This window comes from Dipodomys ordii, unplaced genomic scaffold, assembly GCF_000151885.1.
Source record: "Dipodomys ordii isolate 6190 unplaced genomic scaffold, Dord_2.0 Scaffold24, whole genome shotgun sequence".
In the NCBI taxonomy this organism is placed as follows: Eukaryota; Metazoa; Chordata; class Mammalia; order Rodentia; family Heteromyidae; genus Dipodomys; species Dipodomys ordii.
The window spans coordinates 17,863,345-17,881,543 of record NW_012267240.1 but is presented as its reverse complement, the minus strand read 5'-3'; the positions used below and the strand labels follow the sequence as shown (position 1 = coordinate 17,881,543).

At 38.1% G+C, this 18,199-nt stretch overlaps 1 protein-coding gene across 1 annotated transcript in view; it reads right to left on the bottom strand.

Annotated features, from left to right (window-relative positions):
* The window catches only part of Upf2 (UPF2 regulator of nonsense transcripts homolog (yeast)), a 101,235-nt gene that overhangs the window by 41,849 nt on the left and 41,187 nt on the right, over positions 1 to 18,199 (bottom strand). Inside the window, exon 9 of the mRNA XM_013014705.1 lies at positions 4,652 to 4,760. Coding sequence (XP_012870159.1) covers positions 4,652 to 4,760 — 109 coding nt within the window. The remainder of the gene's footprint in view (positions 1 to 4,651; positions 4,761 to 18,199) is intronic.

Sequence of the window (18,199 nt, the reverse complement as noted above, 5' to 3'; positions counted from 1 at the left end):
AAAAAACTGCTTCAAAGTATATAATTATTATCCTCGTTAAAAAAAAAAAAAAAAAAGGTAAAGGAGACTGGAGATAGTTGGTTTAGGCACTTAATGAAAAGCTATATTCTTATCTCTTTTAATCCTTTAAAAAAACTGCTTCAAAGTATATAATTATTATCCTCATTAATAGACAAGCAAACAGGTTTAGAGTATTTGAGCAACTTAGCCTAAGTTATAATCCTAGTAATGTAGGTAAAGTCAGAATGACTGTTCCCTAAAAAAACCCCAGGAAAATCTAGCAGCATAGAAGCTGCAGGGACACCAACTAACAGGCAATTAGGAAAATGCTGACAGTCATCAAGAGTGCTGCTATGACGGTGAATCAAAAGGGAAACTTGAGGAGGTATAGATTTGGGGTAGTAATTTTGCTTTTGGTTGAGAATTCAGAATGTTGAGCATATTTATGGTTTATCATAAAATTTTTAGTCAAGTTTTCAGACTGAAGGAGATAGATGATGATTAAATGCCCCGTCTTCTCTCCAAGAGAATTCTTACATTGTTCACATTGTCATGAAGTATTACAACAGTGAGGAGTAGTACTCATAATAGAATTTTATTAAAAAGCACTAATAATGATTAGCTGAGCAACTTGTGTCTTGTTTAATTAAGGGTTTACTTGAAAGACTGACACATATAACATATATCACAACACACTGCCTCCCAGTACTTCTCTTTGTTTGTGCAAGGAAATTATTCTTGGGATCACTGAGAATAATATGACTTCTGATGTATTCATCCCTGAAATAGCAGCATTTACCAAAGGGTGTTCTTTTAAGAGATTACATATTCACGTCCCTCTAGGAGATTCATGGCAATTACTTTCTTAAAGCATAAACAACTCTTTCTCTAAGTGGGGAAGGGACAGGCCTGGGGGTTGAATTCAAGGTCTCATGTTACTAAACAAGCACTCTACCACTTGAACCAAGCCTAAAATCAATTTTGCTTTTATTTTTCAAATAGGGTCTTACATTTATGCTCCAGGCATTAATGGGTTGGACCACAATCCTATTTATGTTGCTCCTAGAGCTACGGTAACATGTGTATCTATATACCCCTCCAGTATTGCTTTTATTGTTTTGTTTTGTTTTTTGGGGTGGGGGGGTCCGGTCATGGGGCCTGAACTCTGGGCCTGGGCCCTGTCCCTCAGCTCTTCAGCTCAAGGCTAGCACGCTACCACTTGAGCCACAGTGCCACTTCCGGCTTTTTTCTTTTTGCTTATGTGGTGCTGAGGAATCGAACCCAGGGCCTCAGGCATGCAAGGCAAGCACTCTACCACTGAGCCACCTTCCCAGCCCTGCTTTTATTGTTTAAGATGTCAGGTCTCAAAAACTTTTCGCTCAAGCTGGCCTAAAACCTCAACTGTCCCAAAATGACAGGCATGAACCACCATGCTGGGCTGCAGAATGCTTACAATAGAAAATAAAAGCATTAACTTTACTGGGCTTAGTGTTTCCAAACTTCTCTAAACACAGAAACTTTAGCTTGGTTAATACTACCTACAAACTCTGAAATGCACTTTTTTTAAAAGATGGCCCAGAAATTGTAACTATAAAACTCATAACAACAAACTAACACCTACTACAAGATATAATTAGAAATCATCCTACTCTTTGAGACATTTTTTCTTCTTCTGGACACAAGGCACTCACTCCTCAATAATTCATTTGGCAATTAAGCATGCAATCCTTACATTTGCTATACTAATCCTTATACTAACTATTTGGGGGGAAGGGGCAGTACTGAGGATTGAATCAGAGCCTCAGTCTGTCTCTTAACTTTTACTGCTCAAGGCTGGTACTCTACCACTTAAGACACACCACCGTCAGCTTTTAGGGAGCTAATTGAAGATACGAGTCTAACAGACTTTCCTGCTTGGGCTGGCTTTGAACCGAGATCCTCAGATCTCAGCCTCCTAAGTAGCTAAGATGGTGGGCATGGACCACTACGCACAGCTATATTAAATTTTTAAAACTTTTCTTGTTCTTGGTGGTGAGTTTTTAAACTAGTACAAGCACTCTGGACATCAGTCTGGAGATTCTTCAAAAAACTAAATATAGACCTTCCCTACTACCCAGCCATACCACTCCTAGGCATCTACCCTGAACACCATGAACCAGGATAGGGGTAAGGATACCTACACATCCATGTTCATTGCTACACTGTTCATTATAGCTAAAATATGGAAACAATCCAGATGCCCTACAATAGATGAGTGGATCAAAAAAATGTGATGCCTATATACAATGGAATTTACAAAGCCATTAGAAAGGATAAAAATAATGTCATTTGCAGGAAAATGGATGGAACTAGAACAAATCATGTTAAGTGAGGTAAGCCAAGTTCAGTGAGACAAACAGCACATGTTCTCTCTGATATGTAGAAGCTAGATCTAAAATGCACTGGGACATGACAAATTATTCAGGATTCTAGATACTGTGAGATCAAAAGAGGATACTCTTAGGAGAGAATCACAAAGGCACAACGCCTAACTGCTTCTTCATATTTATATAAAATAATATATAAATACTGAAATGAGCTCCAACATATGGAAACAAAAGATTTTTTTTCTAAACTTTTGGATGATTCTGTCTTCTTTATCTTAGATATGGTGTATTCACATACGTATCTTTGGGACGGTGGGGAGAGAGCACAGAACTAGAGGGGAAAAGGGTGAAAAAGTGCAGCAGTGGAGCTCCCAAGACATTGATGGAAGTGAACTATACAATTCGTGGGTGGAGATGAGAGGGAGGGAAACAGGTAACACTGTAGGAAAGGAAATTTACTCATCACCTGACTCATGTAAACACAACCCCTCTGTATATCCCTTCTATAAATAAGAACAAAAAAATTTTGATTCCCTTGTTCTTTGTATTTATGCTAGTTTCCCCACAATATCATAAGGTTCTTGACCTCAGGAATTATCTTTCTGAGTGCTCAACAGTACTAATAATTTGTGCTATAATGAATATAATAAAACATTACTGAACAAAATAAACATTTCCTGATTTTACTTATATTCCAAACAATTTACTATAAAGTTAAGATTTTTTTTTGTTTCTTTTTTGCTTTTTTGGGAGGTCTCGTCATGGGGCCTGAACTCTGGGCCTGGGCACTATCCCTCAGCTCTTCAGCTCAAGGCTAGCGCTCTACCACTTGAGCCACAGCGCCACTTCCGGCTTTTTTTCTTTTTGCTTATGTGGTGCTGAGGAATGGAACCCAGGGCCTAAGGCATTCAAGGCAAGTGCTCTACCACTGAGCCACCTTCCCAGCCCTAAAGTTAAGATTTTTTAAGCTTGGCACCAGTGGCTCTCGCCTGTAATCCTAGCTGCTCAGGAGGATGAGATCCAAGGATCCTGGTTCAAAGCCAGCCCGGCAAAAAGTCCCTCAGATTCTTATCTCCAATTAATCACCAGAAAACGAAGTGGCGCTGTGGCTCAAGTGGTAGAGCACTCACCTTGAGCTGATTGGCTCAGGGACAGCACCCAGGTCCAGAATTCAAGCCCCACAACTGACCAGAAAAGAAAAAAAGCTAAGATTTAAAATATAAATTTTCACTAGCTAAGATTCTTTTTTGGAGGGAAAAGGGAGTTGGTACTGGTGAATTGAATTCAGGGCTTTATGGCTGCTAGGCATGCTGCTAGGCAAACTCTCTACTACCATGAGCCACACCCCTAGTCCATCAATTCTCCAGCCTTCTATAAGCTCACTTACAGTCACCTCTACCATACCAGTTTTTTACTCCACCATGTATGTGGCTGAAGCTCTATCAATTCCAAAGCATGACTAAGTAATAAGGGATTAGAAGAACTACTAACACACAGTCTGTCTGGATTCCCAGGACTTGGAAAGGAAGGGAAACTTACTGCTTCCTCATCAGGCCCCTGGTATTTGCCAAAGTTCCATTTAAAGAATTCCCCACCATTCAAGATAAAGATTTTTTTGTTGTTGGTGGTGATAGGCTTAAACTCTGGACCTGGGTGCTGTCCCTGAGCCTGTAAGCTCAAGGCTAACTCTCTACCACTTGAGCCACAGCATCACTTCCAGTTTTCTGGTGGTTTATTGGGGATAAGAGTCTCACAGACTTTCCTGCTTGGGCTAGCTTTCAACTGCAATCCTCAGATCTCAGCCTCCTGAGTAGCTAGGATTACATACGTGAGCCACCAGCTCCTGGCTCAAGAGAAAGATTCTTAAGGCAAGAATTAGTAAGATACAGGCAAGAGCAAAATTCACTGAAGTCTTAGAATTTATAGAAATTCTTGTGTTCGGCATATCTGTACCCCAACTGTACTCTTCAATGTCAATCTCATTTTCTTCTGGACCAGCATTCTGTTGACTTAGAAAATGGTTTTTAATTCATAAAAGCAAAAAGTGAAATAGCAAATGAGGGAATAAGACAGGAGCAAGGGTTCCCTTTTTTGTTGGAATATCACCAACTTCAAGCTCTGGTGAATATATTTAATTTAAAATTTTAGAAGTCCATAAATTCTGAACTATTATCAAATTTCAAAAGTACACTTACACACAAAATAATTATGTTCTTAAAGGATCCTCACTTGACTTAAAATATACACAGACATATATATTACAAAATAAATGCTTAAATACATACATGGAATCTGAAATCCCCCCTCAGCATGGAACAAAGATCCTCTGCTACATCAGACATGCAGGGATGTAATGTAGCGACCAATCTTGCATAAAATGGTAGCAAATCCAACCTGCAAAAGTTATATGTGATATGTGTAAAAGGAACGAGAGACCAGAAATAAATTCATTTTCAAATTCAACTTTCTCAGATACATTAGCATTAAGTGATTATAAGAACTAATCACTCATACAGACTTATTTATTATCATCATGAAGTATCTGGGAATTCAATAAACTTTGTGAAAGTTTTTTTTAATAATCTGGCATTTTCTATTCAGTTTATCATATCTGTAATTTCACTAAGTATATAATTTTGATAAACTATTATATGCTAAGTGGAGAAAATCGTACATTTTAACAAGACTTAAACTTTTAATTATGTAATAAACAAGAGTATTTACAAAATTAGAGGTTCCTTAAAGGGTACAAAACAGAATCCTTTCATCTAACAAGGGGTAAATTATTTAGAATTCTCGGTGTCTAAAGTTAAGAGTAACCAATAACCTAAAAACCATCTAAGATGTGAAAATAGTATTGAAAAATCCACAGTAGCTTCCATATTTTATTGGTCATAGAACCTCTTAGACCTCATCCAAGATCTCATTTTAGATAATGCATAGAAAGAAATGGCATGCATGTCATCCTCTTCTGCTGTCAGAACACTCTTTCCCATCAAATATGGTTGCAGCTCCGGTAGCCTGTTTACCCACAACACCAGACAACCACTACTAAGTGAAATCAACTCTCCATTGTAGTTTCCATTTCTGTCACAGATACTATTTTATAAAACTTGATTGATAAGTGATTTAACACTCTGGAGATCACAGGATGAAAATGAAAAGCAGTGCTAACACTGCTTAGAAAGCAGCTATACTGACAGCAGCAACTAATGGTAGCTGATAAAGAAAGCAAATGCAACAAGAAGTAAACCACAGGTGCCAAAACTATGACAGCCTGAAGCCATTTAGAAGAGAAACAATCCTGCAAGTTTTAATTGGTTCTGAATAGAATACTATTCTATAGAATCATGCAAAAAAGGGAAAAAGACTACATACAATGAAAGGCTTAAGGAAAATTCCAGCATGAATACATTTGCCCTGAGACACAGGATCTTGGTGAAAGAAGAATAGAGTTATAAGCGGCTGGGAAGGTGGCTCAGTGGTAGAGTGCTTGCCTTGCATGCCCGAGGCCCTGGGTTGGATTCCTCAGCACCACATAAGCAAAAAGAAAAAAGCCGGAAATGGTGCTGTGGCTCAAGTGGTAGAGTGCTAGCCTTGAGCTGAAGAGCTGAGGGACAGCGCCCAGGCCCAGAGTTCAGGCCCCAAGACCAGACGCCCCCCCCAAAAAAAAAAGAATAGAGTTATATTTGAAGAGATGAGGTTAAGAATAGAAAACTGAGGAGCTGCTGGGCATTGGTGGTTCACGCCTGTAATCCTAGCTACTCAGGAGGCTGAGATCTGAGGGTTGCGGTTCAAAGCCAGCCCAGGCAAGAAAGTCCATGAAACTCTTAATTCCAATAAACCACCAGAAAACCCGAAATGGCACTGTGGCTCAAGTGCCTTAAGCTGAAGAGCTGAGGGACAGTGCCCAGGCCCAGAGCTCAAGCCCCACAAAAGACAAAAAGAAAAAAGAAAACTGAGGAGCTGGGAATGTGGCTTAGTGGTAGAGTGCTTGCCTAGCATGCATGAAGCCTGGGTTCAATTCTTCAGTATCACATAAACAGAAAAAGCCAGAAGTGGCACTATGGCCCAAGTGGTAAAGTGCTAGCCTTGAACAAAAGAAGCTCAGGATAGTGCCCAGGCACTGAGTTCAAGCCCCAGGACTGGCAAAAAAGAAAAAAGAAAGAAAGAAAATTAAATCTGTACATAAAATCCTCAAAAACTCTGTACTCCTCTTAGGCCTTTACTACTACTATTACTACTACTACTACTACTATGATTACTATTATTATTAGCAAGTCCTAGAGCTCAAACTCTGGGCTTAGGTGCTCTCCCTGGGCTCCTTTTTGCTCAAGGCTAGCACTCTAACCACTTCTGCCACAGTGCTACTTCAGCTTTTTCCATGATTAATTGGAGATGAGTCTCAGACTTTCCTGCCTGGACTGGCCTGGAACCACAATCCTCAGATCTCAGCCTCCTGAGGAGCTAGGATTTCAGGTATGAGCTGCCAGCACCCAGCTATTATTTCTTTTTAAAATATCCCTTATTTCTTATTATTGTGCCAGAGCCCACTATAGATAGTGCATACACTTTAGAGTCCTAATAACCACCCTATTAGATGGATATGATAGTCACCATTCCAGAAACCTCATATCAAAGAATGTGGAAGCTACATAGTTGTAAATTAACACCTTTAAAAAACATCATCTCTCTCTGTATCTAGTTAGATGGATATAGACAGCTATATATAGATACACAGTATACATATGTGTTTATATAGTGTGTGTGTGTGTGTGTGTGTGCACACGCTGCTCATGGGGCTTGAACTCAGGGACTGGGTGCTGTCCTTGAGCTTCTTTTACTTAAGACTAGTGCTCTACCAATTGACCCATAACTCCATTTCTGGCTTTTTTTTCCCCCAGTGGTTAATTGGAGATAACAGCCTCATGAACTTTCCTGCCTGGGCTGGTTTCAAACTACAATCCTCAGATCTCAGCTTCCTCAGTAGCTAGGAGATAGGCACAAGTCACCAGCATCCAGCAATCTTATCATTTTTTTTAGAGAAACAGTGAAAACTGTATTCCATTATATAGAGATTTGAAAATGTTTGAAATAAAATACCTGTCAAGAAATTTTAAAAGCTTATTTAAAACATTTTTAGTTTTATCTACTGGAAGCTAAGCTTCTGTGTCACATGGAAAACATACAATGTGGATCACACATCAAAGATAATAATACAAAAGTGAAGTATTACTGCAGTGTTCTCATAAATATGTAACAATTTTCCTGATGTTGCTAGTGTTTTAAAAGTCTGAGGCAAATGAATCTTTTTTCTTACATAACAAATTTATACTAATATCAAATTTATAATTTTTTTAAATACTAGGGTCCTCATTTGTTTTTCCATACTCTTTTTAATAAGTATTCTTTTCAATTCATAATCAGTTGCCAAATTTAAATATAATACTCTAAACCTATGCTTTGATTCTGCCATTTCTTTGTGTCAAAAACATGGGTCAGAGAGCAACAGAAAATGTATTGGGAGGTAGGAGGGCCAAGTTCTAATTCTACAGCAAATGGCCATCTGTGACTTCATGGGCACATCACAAAACCTTTTCTCTGCACTTACTTGGCCCCTCCCTCCCTCAGCCCTCACACCGCCCTTCCCTTTGGCTGGAACCTGCTTCTCCCAAATAAGTGTCTTCCCTCACAGGTCACCTCATTAATATACCACTGAATCTGAATATCCACCTCACTCTACGTATTCCTGAGCTCATATCCTGTATTAATTCTGAAGCACACTGTACATGGCATATAGTTTATTTGTTATTCTTCTCTCCACAACTCCCCCCCCACCTCAACACACACGTAAGTCAAATGGACACTCAAAATAGTGCTTCATCTACACATCTGGTATATAAATGAAGGTTGATGGTCTTACTCTTTTTTTCTTTCTTTTTTTGTTGGTCATGGGGCTTGAACTCTGGGCCTGAGCGCTGTCCCTCAGCTCTTCAGCTCAAGGTGAGCGCTCTACCACTTGAGCCACAGCGCCACTTCCGGTTTTCTAGAGGTCTATTGGAGATAAGAGTCTCATGGAGTTTTCTGCCCAGGCTGGCTTTGAACCTCAATTCTCAGATCTCAGCCTCCTGGTAGGATTACAGGTGTGAGCCACCCGTGCCTAGCTTTGATTCTTATTTTTAAATCTGATTTACTAGTATTTTTCATATACTTTGTATATCAAAATAAAGTTTTAAGTTTCTTGCTCCCTTCCGTTAGATTCTAGCTATTTTTTAATGTACAAAATGCAAGTTTTCTATGCTCTGTTGCTATTATATAGTGAAGAAATGATTGTTCCATGAAAGACTAAATAAACCAATAAAGCTATCTAGTTTTACTCAAGACAAAATTTGATTTTAGAAATGTGCATTTTTTTCCAAAAATTACTTCAGTTGAGTTTCAAGTGGTTTTAAAGTATTCTTAGTATACTGTCTTATTTACTTAAAATGTTTAATGTTCTTTTTATGTATAATACATTTTCTAGATACTTCTCTATTAGGATTTCCCTAAGAACAGCACTTATTTTTTTTTCTTTTCTTTGTGGTGCTGCCTCTAGGGTCTCTCAAATTCTAGGAACATGCTCTAATACTGAGCTATATCCCCAGCTTCCAGCTCTTGAATTTCTGAAACATTAGTTCCATCATGATTTTATATATATATTGGGGGAGGGGGGTCTGGTCATGGGCTTGAACTCTGGGCCTGGGCACTGTCCCTCAGCTCTTCAGCTCAAAGCTAGCACTCTACCACTTGGGCCATAGCGCCACTTCCAGCTTTTTTTTTTCTGGTTATGTGGTGCTGAGGAATCGAACCCAGGGCCTCATGCATGCACAGCAAGTGCTCTACCACTGAGCCACCTTCCCAGCCCCATTTTTTCAATATATTTTATTAAGCAAAGTTTGAGCCAATCAAACTCATCAAAACCTCAAACAAGCCAGGTGCTAGTGGTTCATACCATCAGTCAGGAGGCTGAGATCTGAGGATTAGATCAAAGTCAGCCTGGGCAGAAAAGTCTGTGAGACGCTTATCTCCAATAAACAACTCAGAAGAAGATGGAAGTGGCACTGTGGCTCAAGTGGTATAGTGCTAGCCTTGAGCACAAAGAGGCTCAGGGACAGCATCCAGGTCGGGAATTCAAGCCCCAGGACCAGCAAAAAGAAAAAACAAAACAAAACAAAAACAACTTAAGTAAACTATGTCATTTCCCTTTCCTATTTCTTCATTTGTCATTTATACTTTGCTTCATTGTTTTTCTTTTTCCAATTAGCCCAATGTATTTGTAGGCTTTTTCCTAGCCGAAAAGAAAGGCAGTTATAGCTATTCACTTTACAGTAAAACAGTTTGTGTTATCTGTTCAGGCACAGTTTGGTAAGCTAACACACAGGTAAGTGCTTTCAGCTTTAAGAGATTCAAAATAAATGGTTTAACAATTTAGAAGAATAGTTTAATTCTTTTAAAACATCCTAGGTAACTGCTAATTTTAGTTTTTGTTAATTTTGGAATTGGCCATGGTCTCTTTTCTCAGACTATTTTACTGCTGGTAAAATGCTTAATTGATACTTCATTTCACTCAACTTCTGTCAGTTTGCGTTTATTCATTATTTCCCCAAATAAAATCCCTTACGCACTGCAAATAAACTAATCAACTACATTTTTGTTTAATGCTAGTCCTGGCTTAAGAATGATTTCTGAACTCCATTTGCAATAGCTTCAAAAAAAAATAAAATTTGGGAATAAACCTAAACAAGGGATCAAAGATCTTTACAGCAACAAGTATAAAAGTTTGAAGACAAGATCAACAAATGGAAAGACCTTCCAGGTTCATGAATAGGTACAATTAATATTGTGAAAATGGCCATATTGACAAAAATTATCTACAAACAACACAAACCCCATAAAACTTCCATTGATGTTCTTTACTTAGGTGGAGAGAACAATCCAAAAATTCATATGGAACAACAAAAGACCTCAAATAGCCAAGGCAATTCTAGGCAAAAAAAAGCAATGCTGGTGCTATCACAACCCCAAAACTCAAGCTCTACCAGAGCTATAATAACAAAAAACAGCTTGGTATTAACACAAAAATAGACAGAAAAATCAATGGAATGGACTAGAAACCTCAGAATTAAAACCATATACTTACAGCTATCTGATATTTGATAAGGGAGCCAAAGATATACAGAGGGAAAAGATAGCCTCTTCAATAACTGATGTTGGGAAAAGTGGGCAAACTAGGCATCCATATGCAGAAAGCTAAAAGTAGATCCCTGTTTTATACCATGCACTTAAAGTAGTTCAAAGACCTGAACATCAGATCTGAAACTTTAAAATTACTCCACGAGGGAGTAGGAGAAACACTAGAACTTTTAAGTAGACAAAAACTTTTTGAGAAGAGTCCTAGGAGCACTGCAGAAAGGAGACTTGACAAATGTAATTAAACCAAAATAAGGCTCCTGGACAGCAAATGACATAGTTACTAAATCTGAAAGATAGCCAACAGCCTGGAAGAAGCTCTTTACCAATAATACATGGGACAAAGGCGTAATATCCAATATCCACCAGGAAGCTCAACAAATTAACTCCTCCCAAAGTAAACAAAACCAATCATTAAAGGGCAAAGGAGCTAAAGAGAAACTTCTCAGAAGAGGTAAGAATGATAAAGAAACACCTCATCCCTCACCATAATAGAAATGCAAATCAAAACATCTCTTAAGATTCTTTCTCACTCCAGGTTAGATTGGCCATCATCATGAATTTGATCAACAAATGTCAATGGAGATGTGGAGAAAAAAAGGAACCCTGTTGGTAGGATTGTAAACTAGTACAAGCTTTCTGGACAGTAGTCTGGAAGTTCCTCCCTTATGGTCCAGCCATACCACTCCTGGGCATCTACCTAGATTATCACAAGCCAGGACACCATAAAGCTGTACATCCATGTTCATAGGTGCACTATTCACAACAGCCAAGCTATAAAAACAGCCCAGATGGGCTGGGAAGGTGGCTCAGTGGTAGAGCGCTTGCCTTGCATGCTTGAGGCCCTGGGTTCGATTCTTCAGCACCACATAAGAAAAAAGCCGGAAATGGCGCTGTGGCTCAAGTGGTAGAGTGCTAGCCTTGAGCTGAAGAGCTGAGGGACAGTGCCCAGGCCCAGAGTTCAGGCCCCACGACCGGACCCAAAAAAAAAAAAAAACCCAGCCCAGATGCCCTCCAATAGATAAATGGATCAAAAAATGTGGTATTTGTACACAAAATTTTACACAGCCATTAGAAAGAATAATATTATTTGCAGAGAAAGAGATGGACTTACAACAAATTATGTTAAGTGAGGTAAGCCAAGCTCAGAGAGTCAAACAGGGCATGTTTTCTCTCATATGCGGAAGCTAAATCTAAAATACACTGGGATTTGATCAATTATACAGGACTCAGCACTCACACACAAGAGGATACTCTGAGGAGAGGAACACAAAGGCACAATGCCTATGTACCTCTGATCATATAAAATGGTATTTATCAAAATAAACTCCAGGAAATGGAAACAAGGTTTTTTCCTTCTTGTTGTTATTCTCTTTTCATCTTGTTTATTTATCTCTTTGGGAGGGTAAGAAAGGCACAAAAATGGAGGGACAAAGGGTAAACAATGCAGCAGTGGTACTCACTAGACACTGTTGAAAATGAACTATACAACTTGTGGATAGGGACAAAGGGAATGGGTGACACTTCCAAAAAATAAAAGTACTCATTACCTGAATAATGTAACTGTAACCCCTCTGTACATCACCTTTATAATAAGGGGAAAAGGCTAAATTGAAAATAAAGAATATTTTCTTGTCTCTCCTGCAGTCCTAAGAATATAAGCTTGAAAGGGACTGGAGAGTGAAAGATCTCATCATTTTAAAGCTATTAAAACACAAAATATTGAAATTAATAAAGAATTCTCTACACTGAGACTGAACTTGGTAATTCATTTAATAAGCTAGTTGACAATTCATATAATTTGCTTTAAGAAGTAAATAAAAAATAAACTTTTCTTTTGAAAACAATTATATAATCTTTAAGTATTTTTTTAACCAACAGTTAACTATGAATCACTTAAAAACTATTTTTTCTTTCAACAATAAAACTGCATGTCTCTAAATGACACATTCAAAAAATTCTGCTTGACATTAATAATCACCAAGTTAGTAAATATTCAGTCATTCAGTTAGTAAATATTCAGTCATTCTCCTAATCAATTTGCTTTCTTCCTCTTCCCAGCCCGCCCACCTCTCACTGGCAGTTACTGGGGTTTGAACTCCTTTTCAGTTGTTTTTTCCCCTGCTTTTCTTTTGAGACAGTATCTTCCAAATTATTCCAAAAAGGTAAAATATAATCAAACGATTGAAGTCACTTACTCTGAAATCCATAATAAAATACCCTGATGACTTTTTTCCCACTATGCTGCTGTTCTCAAAGCAATAGTGCCATCAAGTGGTATAATATATTAACATTTCAAAAACACAACAAAAATTCTTTCATGGCTGAAAATTTAGAGAAACTGAAAGTTTCATAAGAGTGTCAGCAAATCCTCCTAAAAACCTAGAACAGGAAAAGCTGTTCAAGAATTAAGTGTTGTTGGGCACCAATGGCTCATGTTACTCAGGAAGATGAAGTCTAAAGTAAGGCAAATCTTCATTTTCACAGGAATTCAGACTTAAATCTGTAAATTCAAATACTACCTGAGTTTTACTGCAGCTATCAAGTATGTCTAGATTTGGAGCAAGATCACTTATAGCAGAAAGCACAAGAGAAAGTTGGCCCAAACAGAGCTTTCAAAACCCCACTAGAATGCTTTAGTGGTAAACTGATGTCCCTTACAATTAACCACAGCTTGTGGTCTGGAGACCAAGAAAGAGGCACCAAAAGCCACATGAGGCAATACAGCAAGGGTGTAAAATACGTTTACAGACCCCTAAACAACAGATCTCTTAACGAAGGAAAAAATTTACCCTTAAAAAATAAACCTGTTGAGCTGGGTGCTGGTAGCTCACACCTGTAATCCTATCTACTCAGGAAGTTGAGATCTGAGGACAGTAGTTCAAAGCCAGCCCTGCTAAGAAAAGTACATGAGGCTTTTTATCTCCGATTAACCACAAAGTTGCTGGAAGTGGAGCCACAGCACAAGTGATAGAACACTAGCCTTGAGCAAAAGAACTTAGGGACAGTGCCCACGCCCAGGGTTCAAGCACCACAAATGTAACAATAAATCTTCTAGTAATATGAGCCAGGGAAACCTAATTCATTAGATGGAACAAAAAGGTCAGAGATAGGTGGTGGTGGCTCACGCTTGTAATCTGAACTACTCAGAAGGCTGAGATCTAAGGATCATGGTTCAAAGCTAGCTCTGGCAGGAAAGTCTGTGAGACTCTTATTTCGAATAAACTACTCAGAGAAAGCCAAAAATGGTGCTGTGACTCAAGTGATATAAGTGCTAGCCTGAGCCAAAAGAAGCTCCGGGAAAGAGCCCAAGCTGGAAGTTAAAAAAAAAAAAAGAGGGTAAGTACTGCATCATTATAAATGGTCAATTTTTAAAAGTTAAAAGAACCAAGAAAAGGCAGGGGAAAGGAAAAATCCTCAAAACTATGGCAATTCATCAAGAAAAATTATTGCCACAAAATATATGGAAAATTCTGGTTGGTCATGGTTACTTTTTAAAATCTAGATGAATAGAAGAAATGAGAAAAGGTTCATTAGTGGGAACAACAGTAGAACACTCAGTAAGTACAAGAGTGTGGAAAGAAAGGACACTGAAGAAGTGACTAATGGGGCTGGGAACATGGCTTAGTGGCAGAGTGCCTACATGAAGCCCTGGGTTAGATTCCTCAGTATTACATAAACAGAAAAAGCCAGAAGTGGCACTGTGGCTCAAGTGGTAGAGTGCTAGCCTTAAGCAAAAGAAGCTCAGGGACAGTGCCTGAGTTCAAGCCCTAGGACTGGCAAAAAAAAAGTGACTAATATCCAAAGGAGAGGAAATCATTATACAAGAAAGATACTTACTCACATTTATGTAACACTATTGATAATAGCAAAACTATGGATCAGACAGAGTGTCTAACAACTGATGAATAAAGCAAATATGATATGTATTCACCATGGAATAGTATTAGGAAATAAAACAAATGAAATTCTGTTATTTGCAGGAAAATAGATGGATGTGGAGCTCATTGTTTTGGGTAAAATAAGATAAACTTAAGCCCAACATTGCACATTCTCACTCATTTGTGCAGTACATAAATATAAAAGGGGACATGTATGTATGTATGTATACACATATACACACATGAATACAGTATAATGAAATCTACTAAAAGCTATTTGAAAAAGGTAGGAGAGAAGAAAAGAATGAGAATATAGTGGAGGAAGTGAATTTGTTCAAAGCACACTGTGTGCATGTATGGAAATATCAGAACGAAGCCTCCTATTACAAATGTATATTAACTAAAAAAAAACAGAAAATAAAATGAAGAATTTTCATTCAGAATTTAAAAATGTGATGAATAAGAAGAAAAGGACATTCAACCTATGCCAAGCTAGAGCATCTTAAAAAAAAAAAAAGGAAAGCTAATCTGGAGAAAAGAACATGTACTGGAACATATTTAAGATTCAAAATCTAGAAAACATTCCTATATTTGTCTATGTATATGAGTATGTCCATGTACACCAGTACTAGAGCTTGAACTCAGGTCCTGAGCAGTCCTTTATTTTTTTCACTCAAGATTGGCACTCTATCACTTATGGTTACTTAGAGATAACATTTTCATGAACATTCCTGCCCAGTATGTCTTCAAACTCAGATCCTCAGAGCTCAGCATCCTGAATAGCTAGGATTATTGGAGTATGCCATTAACACTCAACCTTAAAATTTTTAATATGAAAACTTACGAATCACCTGGCATGATGAACAACAAGGTAGATCTATTCTAAGAAACCTACTATATTTGCCGGGCGGCAGTGGCTCACGCCTGTAATTCTAGCTACAGAGGAGGCTGAGATCTGAGGATCATGGTTCAAAGCCAACTTGGGCAGAAAAGTCTGAGACTCTTATCTCCAATTAACCACTAGAAAACCAGAAGTGGTTGTGGGCTGGGAAGGTGGCTCAGTGGTAGAGCACTTGCCTTGCATGCCTGAGGCCCTGAGTTCGATTCCTCAGCACCACATAAGCAAAAAGAAAAAAGCCGGAAGTGGCACTGTGGCTCAAGTGGTAGAGCGCTAGCCTTGAGCTGAAGAGCTGAGAGACAGCACCCAAGCCCAGAGTTCAGGCCCATGACTGGACCCCAAAAAAAAAAAAAGAAAGAAAACCAGAAGTGGTGCTGTGGCTCAAACAGTAGAGTGCTCATCTTGAGCTGAAGAGCACAGGGACAGCACCCAAGCCCAGAGTTCAGGCCCATGACTGGACCCCAAAAAAAAAAAAAGAAAGAAAACCAGAAGTGGTGCTGTGGCTCAAACAGTAGAGTGCTCATCTTGAGCTGAAGAGCACAGGGACAGCACCCAAGCCCAGAGTTCAAGCCCCATGACAGACAAAAAAAAGAAAAGAAACCTACTGGATTTATTAGAAAAAGAATTGAGTAGCTATATAAATGACTCACTACATCAATTAAAAAGAAGCAGGCTGGCCTCAGATGTGTTTTACAACAACAGCAATCACTAAATGGCTATTATTACAAGCTATTAAGATTTTTTTTAAAAAAAGTATTACAGATCCTTTAACTAGTCAAGCTGCCTCTCAACTAAAAAAGTCACAGATATATCATTCTGTACCCAGAAGGGCTCAAAGGAGATTTTTTTCCCAGATAAACTTCAGTAAACCCATACATAGATGGGGAAAACCTCTACAAAAGAACTGGCAGGAAGTGCTGAGTAAGTGAAACTGTACAATTTAAAATAAAACCAATCTGGGTGCACAGCTCAGAGAGAAAGTATGTGCCTAGTATGAGGTTGATGGTTCAAACCTCTACGCCCTTCCCCAAAATAAACCCTAGGGCTTGACTGACAAGTGTGCATATAAATATTTTATATTCTACCGGGATGTATTATCAATAACATAGTGAAGGGAAATGAAAAACAAAGTCAAGGAAATATGAGGCCTATCTACTTCAAACACTAAAAGTACTTAACACTTAAAATTGACAATAAAACGTACATTTAAAATAAGAAAGGAAAATATTAAAGGTATTACTATTAACTAATATCAGATGGGGGAGGAAAGGAAAAGAAAAATACAGCACAAAGTAATTTTATCAGTGCTCATTGTAGAGAGAAGCGAGAGTATCTAAGTAAATGATTGCTAAGCAAAATTTACAGGTGAACACTAAGTAAAATCCAAATACAGAGATTCAACTGAATTGATTTTGACAGACTAAATGTAAGAGAAAAGGTATACCAAACATAAGAGAAAAAGCAGAAATCATAATCATGTCAGATTAAGGTATAATTCAGAACAAAAAGCACTAAGACAGACCCAATAGGCCACTTTTTAAAATTTACAATAAAGATGAAAGCTTTATCTATACACAAAATAAAACATTTACTTTCTGGAAGCTGAAATAATAGTAATAAAAAAAGTGGAGATGAAGGTGCAGTTCAAGCAGTATAGAGAACACGACTCCAGCAACATGAGGGCCTTAATTCAAACTCCAATAATACCAAAAAGAAAATAAAAAAATATACACACATACAAATACACAATCCACACATACATAGACACAGTCACACACAGTCACACACAGTCACACACACACACACACATTAATAACTCATCTCTCTGAGTCACGAACACTGACCAAGAAAACTTTTTTTTGTTGATCGCAGAGCTTAAACTCTAGGCCTGGGCTCTGTCCCTCAGTTCTTCAGCTCAAGGCGAGTGCCACCTGGCAGCAAGTAAACTTTTTCTTAAAAAGGGTAAAAAGAAGCAGGGCACCAGTGGCTCACACCTGTAATCCTAGCTGTTCAGGATGCTGAGATCTGAGGATCACGGTTCAAAGCCAGCCCCAGCAGGAAAGTCTGCAAGACTCTTATATCCAATAAACCACTCAGAAAACCAGAAGTGGCGCTGTGGCTCAAGTGGTAGAGCACTAGCTTTGAGCTGAATAGCTGAGGGACAGTGACCAGGCCCGGAGTTCAAGCTCCATGACCAAAAAAAAAAGGTAAAAAGAAAAAAAGGGAAGATTTTAAATATTTATATAATAAGGTAGATCTGGTTACACATTTAACTCCACACAATATAAAGAAACGTGCTATGTTAAATAACCATGCAATATTTACAAATATGAACTATGGAATGGGCAATGGAAGAAATTGCAAAGGATTCCAAAAAGTAAAAATAATGTCCTCTAAGCTTAATGCAATAAAAACATGAATTACTAACAAACTGCAAAATAGTCACACTGCCAAAAACTTTCAAAATTCTATCAACTTGACTCACAGAGGAAATGAAAAGAAACAAAATAAATGGAAGAAGCCAAAATAAAGGAAATCATAAGAGGACTAAAATAATGAATCTAAAAGCTGGAGAACTAAAAATGGTAAATCACTAGCTAGCACAATTAATTATAAATATATAAATAAAGTATAACTAAATAAAGTATAAATAAATTAGTAATGACAAAAGACTGGAAAGGCTGATATGATTAAATATAATACATTCATAGAAACATGCATCTTTAAAAGAACAAGGATGCTGGAGGGGATGTGGAGAAAGAGGAACCCTATTACACTGCTGGTGGGAATGTACACTTATACAACCACTTTGGAAAGCAGTCTGG